Below are 16,559 nucleotides of genomic sequence, written 5' to 3'. Positions count from 1 at the left end.
ACACCTCGTATATTGATAATTATTTATAGTATTATAAATTATAGTAATTTCTAGTTGTCATAATTTTCATCTAAACAAAAATGAGTATATGTAGAATTAATTTTTGACCGAACTACTTATATCAAATATTAACTTCCCGATAAAGTGTGTTTTCATAAAAAATCGTTTCTTCTATAATTGATGTTTTCTCGACACGTTTCAGCCATTCTGAATCGAATGAGACCAAATTTGGAAAAAGTATGTGTGTATGTGTGAACAGATTTTTTGCCGTAAATCGACGTTTTTCTCTCAAAACGCCTGAACCGATTTCAGAAATTTAAAAGCCATGTGATATCTCGATGAGGATAATCGTTTCTCAGTTTTGCGCCACGATTGTCTGGCCGTTTCTTTCTAATTTCTTTGTATTTGAAAAAAGTGTTAAACTTTTCGTCCACATTTAAACTCATACCACCGAATCCATTTAAAAAAATTAAAAACTGTTCGAAAGATATTTGTTGGAAATGATACTGATTAGTTTTAGGTAAAAATCTACCGAGCTGTTTTCTTGTAATTAATTGTTGAAAAAAAAAATTCAAGCCGATGGAACCTTTTTTGGCGATATATATCATGGTCTTATAGAACTTGCTGAAAAATTACAACTTCGCAACAAGTAGTTTAATTTTAAAAATTCATCAAAGTTTGAGAAAATAAGTAGCTTTTTTGACGTTTGTTAAAATTAAAATTAGACTTGGTATAACGATAGAGTACTTGATCCTAATGAACAAACTAAACCATTAAATTCCTACGGAAAATGGTTCAATTATAAAATTGTTGATTTTTGAAAATTTCTTTTAGAAAATTCTCCGAGGTAACGCGTTCGCTCGTTTTCAATTATGTGTAATAAATCCACTTGAAATATTTTTAATCACTCATAAATTAATTTATTTTTATTGATTGATTACCCGATTATTTACACTGATCGGGTAGTTCATGTAACTTGCCTCAAGGCAAAATACCAATACCAACTAGTTTATTTTTTCACTAACATGGTTTCACTAACATTGCGACATGTTTTTGTTTGTGTTTAATGTATTAATTATTTGTGTGTTTTGTTTCCACTGAAGAAACGTTTTTATAACGAATTTATTGAATTTATTTAAAGAAACATATCTTGGTTTTATTTCTATTTATTATCTGGATGGATTCCAGTTACAAAGTTTTTTGTTTTATTGCATACTTATAATCAACCAAAAAAAAAATTATTTTACATATATACTAGCTGTACTTATTCACGCTACGTCGGATTTAACTCTGAATTAAAAATTTGAACAAAATGCATATTTATTACACCTAGTTTACCAGTTCAACTGTCTTCTAGTCTACCTTTCTATATGGCCATGTGTCTACTCCTACCTGTCTACTGTCTACCAGTAACTGTCACCTGTTTATCATTCTATCAGTCTACCAACATAGCAGTCCACCAATTTACCTTTTTACCAATTTAATTGTCCACCAGTTTACTTGTCCACCAATATACCTGTGTCAGCCTGTTTATCAATCTACTAATTTGGCTGTCCACCAATTTACCTGTTAAATAATTTACCTGTCTACTTGTTTACCTATCAACCCGTTTATCCATCTACCATTTCACTGTCAACCAATTTAGCTGTTTACCAATGTATCTGTCATCCTGTTCTACATATCCAACAATTATTCTGTCAACCTTTTAATATGTGCACATATTCGTCTATTTACCAGTTGTCCTGTATATCATTTTACATATTCATTAATTTACCTGTCCCCCAGTTTACCTATCTACCAATTTACCCGTTTATTTCAAAACCTGTCCGGAGATTTACCGAACAATTTCCCAAATTTTCAGGCGATCGGAAGTATGGTTTATGAATGTACAACAATTATACACACACACCGACAGACAGACAGACAGACATACATCCATTTATATATATATACTAGATGACCCGACAGACGTTGTCCTGTACTCACCTCTACGTTTTTTAATATCCTATACTAATATTTATACCGTTCAGTTAAAAAATAATCATTATTGTTTTTCGAGTTACTATTTACACTAATATATGAGTGATGTTAAATGTAGTACTGTTTCAAATAAAATGATTATTCTCAATTCCCACGGTTAACACTTTAATTATCCCTTTAACAAATATTAAAATATGTTCAATAAAATTATATATTAAAACTTATACACTGCGATTTATAGAATAAATTTATTTCCAATAGCTCAATTTATTTTATTGAATTTAAGGGTTATACAATATTTTTAGACATACCTGTAGATGTGGATGTTTAAATGTGATTTTTTTTTTTTCACGGCTAAAACATTGATTTTCCAAATTTATCACCATGCATTTATTGTCATAGCATAGATACACGTGTTGAAAATTGAAAGCTTTTAAAAAGTATAACAAATTCAGAAAGAATTAATATATAGCATGCGGTCAAGGTACAATATCACCTTGGATTTTTCTACCCAAAATAATTGCTTCAATAATGTTGCCTACAATTTTTATAATTTCGTACCATATTTTAACTGGCTTTTAGTATTTTAATATCTAAATTGCATTTTTCACTAATAATTCAATATACATTATTAGTTAAGTTTATATTTGAAGTTAATTAATTTGTCAAATTTTGTTCACATGTGCTCTATTCAACCTACTATCAACAAAATTATTGCAGTAAATGGAGAGGAAAAAAGCGTATGCCCAGCTAATTTTAATCTAAGGTTCAGAAGTGAAAACAATTTGCATTTTGTCACCACCCCCCGCATTAATTGGATTATAACTCTCTTAATTCTGATTTTATCATAACTTGTAATATTTTAAAGGTGATTAAATAAGCTACAACTTTCTCTATCATAAATTTTACCGTAACTTCTCTTATTTTGAAACGGCGAAGGGTTAAAGGGCTCGAAAGACACTCTGGTTGGACAGCCGCGCACTCTTTAAACAATTAGAACTCTATCTATATTTGTGTAACAAAAAATAATAAAAAGTAATAATTAGTCTGAAAAATACCTTGAATTTTCATATATATACTTTTATACGTATTCGTTCAGAGATATTATAATGAGAAATTGTTTTTTTTTAAATGGATTTTTTTTATGAAATCATGAGTTTTTTGAAAATCGTCTGTACTAATGTTATGGTATTTTCTAGAATCCATCAAGATCTCTCAAACCAAGTTAATTCTAGATGGAAAACGATTATTTTTAATTTTGGTGGAAGAGGCACTCATAAACTATTTGATTTAAATGAAAAAAAAAACATTGTATGCGTCTTTTAATTGCATGATAGCTCACTCATTTTACACGCAGAAGTACTTCTTTTAAAACTTATTTGGAGAACTATAAAAACCCATTTTTATAATTAACTTAATATTGTTCCTAGAGCACTGTAAAATAGCGATTTATTAGGATTTTCATTGATATAATTTTGTTCATTACATAATTTTCGTTAAAATGTATATTTTTTAAGATATTAGCAAAAAACGATGAAAAACGCAAAAAGAAACAAATTTTCAGTAGCCAGTAACTTGAAAAGTATTTGCTTTTTTGAAAAACATTATTAAACATTTTTCTCTTATAATTAGTTCTTTTATCCACATTCAACGTTATTACACCACTGAAAAGAAATGGCATCCCCCCGGGTAGTGCAAAGGAGTCTAAATTGTTTTCACTTTTGAACTTGAGAGTAAGATGAGCCTAATTCCGAAATTCCAAACGAATTGGAAAACAGTAAAAAAAAGTTTAGACCTAAAGCGCTCCATTGAGTAAATATTCCGTACAAAATGCCAACCATATGAATTTTTGACACAATGAAACTTCTAAATAATTTTTTGAATAAGTAATTTTTTTTGTATTGTGACTTAGTATAGTAAGGCAAAACGACCGCAAATTGAATATTTTTGAGCGCAATCACTTATGGCTCGTCTCCTTTGCACGAATTCGTACGGCGAATCTGTTCGCAAAGTGCGCAAACAAAATTATTGCAAGCAAAAACAATCCACGCGTACGTTGAGAACACGATTCACCGTGCGCGTCAGTCGCATGAGCAGACTGTTACCGCATGTTATATTATTTGCATCTTGTATTATTTTAATTATGGCACATCTCAGCTGCTTTTCGACAATAATAATGTAGACATTACATTTTCTTTATTTTTAATCATGAATTTATTATATTTTAATATTGCCTTAGCATATAAGTGAATAGAAATGTTTGGCAAATGACAGTTGTCATTTGTTTTTAATGTCAAACCATGCCTTAAATATTTTAAAGGTCAAGCAATGATAAGCGGTTTTTTGCAATTTTTTCCATTTATTTCTACAATCTAACTATATTTCTATGAATCAAAACATTCTAGAAAATTTCCCGAACAAACTTCAGGAAGATTCATGAAAGTCCGAATTATAGTTTAGGAGGATTAATGAAACTTACATTGTTACAGAAGAATTTTATATATAAGATATATATATATATATATATATATATTATGTATATATATATATTATTATATATATATATGAGTAAGTTCTTCAAGGGCATACATCAAATAAAAGGCAAAGATTTAGAAGTTAATCTTTAATTTTTCCAAACGTTTCGACATAGTATTTTATGTCATCATCAGTGGATCTACAGAATGAATATTGAAAAATTAATATAATCTAGGAAAAAATGACAGAAATTGGAAAAAGAACTATAGATATAAGTAATATAATTATAACAATAACAATTATACTTAACAGATAGATAAACAAGAGAAATGAAAAGTAAAAAGAAATATATATATATAAACATACAAAAGCGTAATATATATACATAAATAAACAACATGTTTATTCATTCTGTAGATCCACTGATGATGACATAAAATACTATGTCGAAACGTTTGGAAAAATTAAAGATTAACTTCTAAATCTTTGCCTTTTATTTGATGTATGCCCTTGAAGAACTTACTCATATTTCTCAACATCAAAATTAACTACTTTAACATATATATATATATATATATATATATATAATATATATATATATATATATGTGTGTGTGTGTGTGTATTTATAATATATTAATAAAATTTTTATATGTATATAAATATTAATGAAATTCAGAGCAGACGCACAGGCTACTTGGTTCATTCTTTCATGCTATCTAGAGGAGTCGTCAAAAATGCCGAACAGGTAAATTATTAAAATTTTATAAATTATATATATATATATATATATATATATATATATATATTTCGTATATATTATAATTGATTCATATATTAAATTATTATTTCCCATTTTAGTATGAAAAAGTTGCTCAAGTCATACCTAGGTATAAGGATAAACTTTAAATTTAAATTAGAATAAAACCAATGAATATATATTTTGTAGGATTCTGATTAATAGTCATTCGAAATTTAATTAATTTGATATATAATTATAACTAGTTGAAAGTGGCATTTAGCCTTAAGGCAAGTTGCATGAACTTCCCGAAATGTGTAAGAATTGACTTTCAATCGAAATTGAAATTTAGATATTTAGATAAAATTTTCAACTGTCTATTTCAAAAATAAAGTTATCGCTTTCAATTAAATCTAAACCTTGCGATTTTGACTAGAATTTTCTCAAACACTGACACGTGCTTGTATGCCCTAAAATTGTAGCTTATTATTTTAACTTTTAATGAATTGATAATGTTAGACTCATCATATCACAAAAGCAACTTTTGACAAAAATTTTGACTAAATAGTTTTCTCAAACTTTGATAAATTTTTAACAATAAACTAATTGTCGTAGAGCCGTAACATTTTAGCATGTTTTATAGGACCATGATACATATTGCCAAAAAAAGACTCACAAAATCGGCAAATTTTTTTGTTCAACATTTAATTTCAAGAAAACGGCCCGGTAGATCTTCACCTAAAACTAATCAGTTTTATTCCCAACCAATATCTTTCGAGCAGTTTTTGATTTTTTAAAATCGATTCAGAATTGAGAGCTGAAACGTGGCCAAAAAGTTTTACACTTTTTTGCAAATTTTGCACAAAAAACGGTTTGGCAAATCGTCGCACATAACTGAGAAAAGATAGACATCGAAATACACCGAATGGCTTTCAAATTTTTGAAATCGGTTCATGCGTTTTTGAGCAAACGACGATGAATGTTCTAATTGACAAACGCCAAAAAAAGCGATACTAACTTTCGCAAAACTTTGAATTTTTAAAATTGAACGATTTGTCGTAGGGCCGATTTTTACCAAAAACCAATCAGCACGATTAATATCCAACTAATATCTTTCGAATGGTTTCTGAATTTTTAAATCGATTCAAATTGCGGGCTAAACGCTAGTCTTCATCGAGATACATCGAATGGTTTTTAAATTTTCGAAATCGGTTCAGCCGTTTTTGAGAAACCGTCGATTTACGGCAAAAAGTCTGTACACACACTCACATACACACATACATTTTCCAAATTTGGTCTCATTCGATTCAGAATAGTTTGAAACGTCGAGAAAACATAAAATTAGCGAATCGGATTTTCCGATGAAAACAAACTTTTCCTTCGGGAAGTTAATAATTAATTTGATATAACTATTAAATATATAACTAATCAATATAGTTTAATAAGATTATGTGTTTACGTTTTTTAAAATTGTGCTTTTTGTACGAATAATGAGCCCAGTTCTTGTGTTATTAGTTACCAAGTCAAACTAATAATAATTTGGTAAATAATTAAAAAGTATAAAATATATAGATAGAAATATATAGTAATATATAGAAATATAAAGTAAAAGAACAGTCTCAAAAAAACGAATGTTTTTTGAAATCATTAAATCTGTTGGTGCTATTTAATGAAATACTTAGAAAATTTGTATTTTAAACTTTGAAAAAATTAGACTTTTGAGAAATTTTTAATTTTTGAAAAAAAATGACTGTTTTGAAAAAAAAGACTTTCTGAAAATAAAATGTTTTCTTTATTTTGAAATATTTTGGAAATTTTGACCTTTTTTCAAAGCAATCTTTGAAAAATCGTATTTAGTACTGCTTTAGCTGCATAGAGACGAAATATAGAAGCGCGTAAACGCCGCGTCGCCGTCTAACGGACAAACCTGTTACGGAATCCATAGAAGTGTAAACAAAATTTATACGTATTATTAAAATCTACATAAAATGTTCGATAATTTGATGTGTCTAATGATGATTTTCGACCACCAAATCGCATTTTTTTTACTTGATCTCCGAAACCGCTGGACCTGCCTTCCCAAGAATTCAATCAGTTCTTCATCTTGTCAATACAAGTAAAATGTTTTTTGAATTATTAAAATCGGTTCTTCTTGATACTGAGTTACCGTTTTGGCACTTTGTGCGCCGTAACTTCGAAACGGCTAGACCTGCCTTTGCCAAAAACTCGGTTGAATAATTAAAATCGGTTGGACCATGTTCCCGAAATCGTAAACCAAAAATTTGTATTCGCACACACACACACATACATCCATTTTTTCGAAGGTATGCCAAAATGTTCAGAATCCTCTGAAACGTAAAGATATATAAAAATTTTCATTTTCGATTTTTTGCGACTTGAGCAACCTCGCCTTAATTCTCTCAATTTAAATTGCAATAGACTGATGATTTCAAATCAATTTCAGATTTTAATTTTTACATACATCGTTTCAGGTATCTCTTTTTTCATTACAACTAGTTCATCAGAAGATATTATTTACAGCCTGGAATTATTTTCCTTAAATAACTCGCTTGTATTCAATGTAAGTGTTAGTTATTTAAAATTTATTTTAAGTCATCAATTAACTTAATTGCATGTGTTTTATTTCAGGTAACTGCTGCAGTGCTAGTATATCTGGTAATTCTTATACAGTTCGATATGACTCACAAACATAATTCAAATAATAATCAATTTATAAGTCTTACTGATCATCTCAACTCTTCAAATGTATAAATTCAGATGACAAAATGCATTATGCAAAGAATAATAATATATAATTAAATAAGGATGGTCTAGTCTGAATAAATATGTTTAGAAAGCATTTGTTTTGAATATTTTTCAAATTTTAAGAACCATTTGTTATCAAGATAGCTAACATTGAAATCAAATCAAATGTAATTGTGTTTATAAAAGCAATTGCTATTGTTTTTGTGAAATACGTCATTCGACTTTATCGACAAAACTTATCAAATATATTGTAAATATAATTTGCATATTATTAGATTGCTAACAATTGTATGTCGTTTTTTTTAAATTTTACAATCTAATTAATGAATTTAGTATAAGTAGCATTTTGCCCTAAGGGCAGTTGCATGAAATTTCCGATACGTACACATAATAAAGATAATTGAATAATTGAACAATAAAATTGAGATTCAGCTATTTAGAAAAATGTATAACGGTTATTTCGAAAATATAATTTTCGCTTTCATTAAAAAAATATACGGTACGATTTCCAATTGATGTTATTCAAACATACTTTACAATATCCGTAATTGTATAAATTAAATCATTTGGATGATCAAATTTCATTTCATCTATTTCGTGTTTTATAAATGTATTTTATTAAATTGTGAACGTCAGCTGTAATCAGTAGCTAGCTACAAAACACCGAATATATTGTATGTTTGGTAGGTTTATTTTCTTATTAGAAACGCTTAAGCAAAATTTTAACTTTGATGATTGTTCATAATTCAACCATTATCGTAGGCTTATGAGGTTTCATAAAAATTGCCAGAAACAAAATTAATATAAAGAAATGAATGATCCGTCCAATCTTTGCCAAAAACTATTTAGCGCGATTTCCAATCAATATCTTTCGAAGGTTTTTTTTTAACTTTTAAAATCAAATAAAATTGTGGACTAAAACGTGAACACTTTTCTGCTAATTACAAAGAAACGGCTCGGTTGATCATCGCACAAAACTGGTAAAGGCTAGTTTTATCGAGTTACATCGATTGGTATTTACATTTTCAAATCGGTCCAGCCGTTTACTACTATACTTTTTCCAAATTTAATCTGATTCAAATCTGAATGCTCCAAAACGTCGAGAAAACATAAAATTATCAATTAGCAAAAAATTATACTTCTCCTTCGGGAAGTTAATACTTATTTTATTTAATTATAAATATTCAAATTTATTCATTTACAAAATTTAAATGTAAAAAGTAGCTAAACCTGAATTTTCGCATTGACTAATAAAATTATTATTTATACATATCGGAAAGTTCATGCAACATTCTTTAAAGCAAAATACCACTTACACCTAGTTATATATTTCTTTCAAATAATTTATATACTATTATATATATCTATACACTTTATATTTCACATATACAACAATTATCTTATTAGTATAAATTCGATTAAGTGCTTTCCATAATAAAATCATATATAGTAGATTATTGGTAAAAAGTATGTTTAATATTATAAATATTGTAAAATTGTTTAATATTTATAAAATTATATATATAGTGATAAAATTATTTATTTAAAGTATATAAGTGAGCTTAAGAACATTAGCCAAAATTAAAATTAAAATATGGATCATTTTCGATATACAAAAAAAAAAGAAATAAAAAAATTTTTTTTTTACAAAAGTACTTGTTTTGTCAACATAAGCAGAAAGTTTTTTGAATCATTCAAATCGGACGCTTAGTTCTCTCAAAAACTGCCATTTTTGTACATTTAGCTCTGTATCTTCAAAATGGTTGGACCTGTTTTTGCCAAAAACTAATCACCACTTTTCCCTATCAATAGAAATTAAATGTTTTTTGAATCACACACACACACATCCATTTTTTTCTGGGGTATGTTTAGAAACATTCAAAACTTGAAGAAATTTTCATTTTCACTATTACTACAGAAAGTTAAAAAGAATAGTCAATCAATAGAAAATAACAAAATGGTAAAATTACTCTAATTTAAAAAATCCTCTTATCCTCCGTTCCTTTAAAAGTTACTCTCATATTAAAAGTGTTTGAAAATGATAAAAATGAAATAATTATGGTTTTACTTAAGCTATGACAAATTTTGATATTTTTGTAACATTTCCAATTATTTCACCTCAAGCGATTTATGCAATAATTTTGTAAATATTACATAATATAGTGTTACGTAGTGTCAGGGGAAGTCCCGTAACGCCGGACAGCACCTAATACCGGACACTATATTTAACACGTATTATTTAAGCGAGTATAAATCTTTTTATATCAAAATACAAGTGAAAGGGACGCGGGGGGCACACAGGTGCAGGATCACCCGCCAAGACTCACCTGTGACGCACACGGCCACGGCGGGAGCAACCTTTTGCTGTTTTAGACGTGTATATACTTGGCACCGCGATGGTGGAAATTGGCAAAACTGATATGACCTGATTTTTTGACGATTTTTTTGCTGTCGATTGGTGCAAACTAAAATTTTTTTGCTCTCTCCGTTCTCGAGATAAATGGCTGGGGCCAAATTCGGTGCTAACTATATATATAGTCAGCACCGACCCCTTTAAAAATGCAAAAAAATCAAAATTTCTTTTTACTATCTATCGTTATCAAAGATTTTTTTTGCTGTCGAATGATGCAATTAATTTTTGGAAAAGTTTTGCCCATCATAGATTTTCACGCATAGGAAAATTCCCATTTTTGCCAATTAAAAAAATTGACAAATTTGAAAATGCCCAATTTTTTTGCTTGCTTACTTAATATAAGAACAAAAAAAATTTTTCAAAACATTTATTTTTTCACCCCTTTTCAGAGGGTTGCCAATTTTTTGGGGTGTCCACAGGTTACTTTTTCAAAAATTGTTTCGGAATCTGTGATTTTTTTGCTCTGCGATACAAAAAAGAAAAATTCAAAAAATAAAATTTTAATTTTGATTTTTTCGTAGCATAAAAACGAATAGTTTGCGTCCATAAGTACTACGTAGTATACGATGCTTTTCAATTTATTTACTTACCCCCAAAACAGACTTAATGAATCAATTAGTCAACAAAATTTCAGTAATTTCAGTAAATAAATAATGCGTCTTTGGCCACCCGCCGCCGAGAGACTCTACGGCGTAGAGAGTCTCTACGCACTGGGTCTCTCGAAGATGAGCGAGTGAGAAAGCTATACGCCATTGTGAGAGTGAGACGGCTATATATATGCACCGCGATTCCTGTTACATTTTAACAATTTATATAAAAATTGTATGAAACTATTAATTCCTGTCGAGCACATATTTTTGTAAAGGTATTGTTGATGATTTTGTTGGAAAAAAATAAGCATATTTAAAGCGGATTGCAATTCGTTTTCATACTACGAAAAAAATCAAAATTAAAACTTATTTTTTTTAATTTTTCTTTTTTGTATCGCAGAGCAAAAAAATCACAGATTCCGAAACAATTTTTAAATTTTTGAAAAAGTGACCTGTGGACACCCCAAAAAATTGGCAACCCCTCTGAAAAGGGGTGAAAAAATAAAGTTTTTGTAAAATTTTTTTTTGTTTTATATTTAAGTAAGCGAGCAAAAAAATTGGGCATTTTCAAATTTGTCAATTTTTTTAAATTGGCAAAAATGGGAATTTTCCTATGCGTGAAAATCTAAGCTGGACAAAACTTTTCCAAAAATTAATTGCATCATTCGACAGCAAAAAAATCACTGATAACGATAGTAAAAAGAAATTTTGATTTTTTTGCATTTTTAAAGGGGTCGGTGCTGACTATATATATAGTTAGCACCGAATTTGGCCCCACCCATTTATCTCGAGAACGGAGTGAGCAAAAAAATTTTAGTTTGCACCAATCGACAGCAAAAAAATCGTCAAAAAATCAGGTCATATCAGTTTTGCCAATTTCCACCATCGCGGTGCCAAGTATATACACGTCTGTTTTAGGCGCAAAATCACGGCGTCATCTAAATATCAATTGAAATAATTCTACTGTTTTTATGCATTTATATTTGAATGGCATTCAATAATAAAAGTAGTACTTGATTGTTATCCGTGAAATGATTAAATATTATTAAATATTTTAAACAATTTTAGTAGGCACCGCCAAATGAAAGTACATATCTGTCCCTTAGAACTGGACACTAAGTCGTCCCTTAGCGCCGGACAGTAAACATATTGATATTTCTTGTGAGAATTGACGTAATTTAATTTTAATTATTTAATTTTTCGTATTTTTTAGTCAAAGAATGAAAATCTTATGATGAATGCTCCAGCTGAGAGCATCGGTGTGGCCCAGCCAAAAGGGTGGATAAATAGTGATTTTTTTTTGCAATATCTAAGAATATTTGTCAAACACATATGTGCAGACACTCAAGAGTATGTAGATGGCTACATATGTGTTTAATGCTAGTTATTTTGAAATGTCCGGTACTAGGTGCCACTTTGTAAAATCATATTTTTGTTACCAAAGTTTGATTGATAGTATTAATTATTTTTAGCATAGGTTAAGTTTTTGTTGATTTCTAACTTTGTTATCTAACATAAGTCATAATTTAATAAACATTTCGTAAAATTTTTTTGATTTATTTATAAATAGCCTTAGGTGTCCGTCACTCGGGGACTTTCCCCTACATTTCATATTTCTTACACTGATATTACGAAACTGTACGTAACTATAGTTTAGTGGGTAAGTATATAATTGCAACTAACAATAATAATATTAATTGATTTATGTAAATTTATTACCTGAATACGTGCGTATAATCTTCAGGCTCTCGCATCCTCTTATGTGGATTAATATTTTCAGCAATTTTAGTGTTCAGTTCTTTTGATGAACACTTATATATGTTCTCTAGAAAGGATTTCCACCGTGACTTCATGTGCAATTTGAATTCATGAAAGCGCCCTTGAAAGATTAATATAAGATTTTTTAGAAACTTTATAAATCATATATTATATATTTTATTTAGTTAACTATACATTATCTAAATTTATATAATAAAATGCATGTTTACAAAGATTGTTATGAATTAAATTCTAGAGATATAAATTAAAATAATAAACTGATAAGATATTGTTAAAGACAAGAGTTAGAAATATTATAGTATATTTATAAAAGTTGCATTTCATGGCGTAACGGTAAAGCGCACAGCCTTATGTGAACGGGATAGTGAGTTTGAATTCTCGCTCTGGACAACATGATATCGTGAAGTAGTGATGTCCATTTTCAGTTGATGCATGGCATCGAGCCTTAAGGCAAATTGCTGAAAGTTACCGTACCTCAATTTAAAGTTTTTAATAACTAAGAAATGAAAAATTAGATTTTTTATTTGTTTTGAACATTTTTGGAAATTTTGAGAATATGAACATTGGAAAAAAATCTTCTTTCAAAATACTGATCTTTTTCGAAAACTTAGAATTTTTTTGCAAAATTGGAAATGTTTTGAAAACTAAAATTTTTTGATATTACTTTTTAAACTTTGAAATCTATGAATTTTCCTGATTGTTTTAGATTTCACTTGAATATCTGTTAATTTATATTACAAAATATCTGATTTTCGACCGCTAACTGGCATTTTTTTAAAACAAAATCTGGATTTCCTAAACCGCTGGGCCTGCCTTTTCAAAAAAAAAATTAATTCTTCATTACGCCAAGACAAGTTGAATGTTTTTTGAATCATTCAAATCGGATGCTCTGTTCTCTTAAAAACTTAATTTTCATTTTTTGCACTCTTTGCTCCGTGTCACTGTATCTGAGTCAACACTTCTCCTTATCAAAGGGAATCGAATGCTTCGAGAATAATTGGTTGAGCGGTGCTCCCGAAAAAGTCGACGAAAATTGTACCCATCCATACATGCATACAACATACACATATGCACACACATAATTTTTTTCTAAGGTATGCCAAAATGTTCAGAAACCGTTGAAACGTAAAGATATGCAAAAAATATAATTTTCGATTTTTGGACAATTTGCAATTTACCATAATATCACGGATGGTTTAATTTGGGAAATACCAAAGTTTGGAATTTGCAGTGTTTTTTTACGTGATTTGGCATTTGTCGACATTTTCTCAAAAACGACTGATGAACCAATTTAAAAAATGCAATGCTATTTGATCAAACTTGATAAGAACTCACGCTGATTAGTTTTGAAAAACAATCGACCGCGCCGTTTTCTTAGAATTTGCAGGAAACATCAACATTTCACCTCCACATTTTCACAAAATTTTAAATCGATTTTGAGATTTTAAAAACCATATTAAAGATATGAGTTTTGGGATTAGCCGTGCTGATAAGTTTTCAGAAAAGATTGTCCAAGTCATATTTTCATAATTGAAAATATAACCATTTTATTAAACTTGCATATTAGAAGAATGCTTGTTTTTAACTAAATTTTAAAACGTTATTGACTTAACACAAGTAGTCTTGTCTCAACGACAAGAATGTTTTTTGAATTTAAATCGGATGCTTAGCTTTTTCAAAAACTACAATTTTTTCTAGATTTAGCCTTATATCTTTGAAATGGCTTGACCTACTTTTGCCAAAAACTAATAAACACATCTCCCTATCCAGAGGAATGATTTTTGAACCTGTTTGATCCATTCAAATCGGTTGATCCATGCGCCTGAAAACGTGGACGAAAATATGCGAACACAAAACACACACACACATCCCTATTTTCTGAGATATGCCAAAATGTTCAAAAACCTCTGAAACATGTAAATATGCAAAAAAAATATTTTCGATTTTCGGCCCATTACTATAACTTATCCTAATTACGAAGAAAGTACCCTTGGGATCAATTAATATCTTTCTAATAAATTTCAATTTTCAAATTGTGGGTTAAAACGTGGAAAAATATGTTTACACTTTTCTGATAATTAAAAAAATGGTTAGGCCGATTGTCGTACAAAAACTAATCAATCTCTGCTCTCCCACTGAGTTACATCGCATGGCTTTTAAAGTTTTGAAATCGATTCAGCCGTTGTCGGGAGAACGTCGACGAAAGATCAAAAATCGGCTCATATACACATACCACCAACATCATATTGTCTTAAAAAATGTATATTATTTTGATTGACAACAAAACTGTGCAAAAAATACACATACACATACTTTTCCTAAATTTGGTCTCATTCGACTCAGAATGGCTTGAAACGTCGAGTACACATAAAATTAGCAAATTGAATTTATTAGCGAAAACAAGCTTCTCCTTCGGGAAGCTAAATGAATATTATGCTTTTTATTAATATTTTATATTTTTTTATTTTATAAATATCCTATTAGTGTAAATCAACAAGCGTATGTATGTTATATATATGTAAATTTTTGCTTTGAACAAAAAATATAAAATAGCAATAAATACATATTTATACTAATACTAATTAATATTAGTATTAATTAATACTAATTAATAATACTATTAATTATTACTAATTAATAATACTATTAATTATTACTAATTAATAATACTATTAATTAATACTAATTAACATTACTATTAATTAATACTAATTAATAATACTATGAATCAATACTAATTAATAATAATATTTTTTATATATTATATAATATATAAACCTACATATATTATATATTATATATATTTTTTTAATTTATTTTCATATTATACAACAATCACAGTTATTTACATACCCTATGAGTTATATGGCAAACTTACACATAATAATAATAATAATAATCACAGAAATAAATAAAAAAAATAATAATAATAATAAATAAATAAATAAAAATAGATAAAAAATAAAGAAAACAAATAAAGAAAAAATAAAAAGAATCAAAAGAAAAAAAACAAGTAGTACTAAGTAATTGTAGTAATTGCTCTAATAAGCAATTGACTATGGAAAACATTTTTTTACATTAAGTCTATAGGCTGTTTCTATATATTATATAAACCTACATATATTATATATTATATAAACCTACATATATTATATATTGTATAAACCTACATAAACACATTAGCATAAAATAAAAATAACAAAACAACTTAATTTAAATTTTTTCAGTTTTTGTTTAAGAATTATGTATCTAAATTCAAATACAAAACTTGTCATCAAATCGAGCCTACTCACCTGTTGCTCCAAGATAATTATGCAATTTATGTGACATGTTTCAAGTGAAATTTATATATAATTATAAATATTACACCCCCACTAGGACAAAATGAGAAGTTATTTTTATCGCGGAAAAGATAACTGTTTGCATACACAATGTGAGCAATAAGAAAATAACTTTTTCCGTCGCTAAAATTTTTCACGAATGAAATTCAGCAGCAGAGGAGTGTGCGCACAAAAGATTACGTTTACACACGCAAAGAATGATTGTTTTATTAAGCCATAAAACATTTGAAATATTGTGATGATTTGTAATAACAAACGCTGATAAGGGTACACACACAATCTCAGGTAGATTGCCTGAGACGATGGTGAGATTTATTGAAAGGAACACGTTATTGATCATTAAGATTTAAAGTCAATAAATTGATAAATGTATATATATATATATATATATATATATATACATATTGATATATATATATATATATATATATATATATAATAATAATATTATATAAAAATAATATAAATATATTAACA

General features: G+C 28.3%; 1 protein-coding gene across 1 annotated transcript in view; it reads right to left on the bottom strand.

Moving 5' to 3' along the window:
• The window catches only part of LOC113383663 (venom serine protease Bi-VSP-like), a 27,273-nt gene extending 11,202 nt beyond the window's left edge, over positions 1-16,071 (bottom strand). Inside the window, exons 1-2 of the mRNA XM_026621914.1 lie at positions 16,035-16,071; positions 12,682-12,841 (exon numbers count right to left, since the gene is read on the bottom strand). Of these exons, the coding sequence (XP_026477699.1) occupies positions 12,682-12,841; positions 16,035-16,071 (197 nt within the window). The remainder of the gene's footprint in view (positions 1-12,681; positions 12,842-16,034) is intronic.
• Positions 16,072-16,559: the final 488 nt, after the last annotated feature.

This window comes from Ctenocephalides felis, unplaced genomic scaffold (assembly GCF_003426905.1).
Source record: "Ctenocephalides felis isolate EL2017-DRISC unplaced genomic scaffold, ASM342690v1 CF-g0.4_SCAFFOLD_03570, whole genome shotgun sequence".
NCBI classification, from domain to species: domain Eukaryota; kingdom Metazoa; phylum Arthropoda; class Insecta; order Siphonaptera; family Pulicidae; genus Ctenocephalides; species Ctenocephalides felis.
Note: the sequence above shows the minus strand (reverse complement) of the source record. Positions and strands in the feature narration are given on the sequence as shown.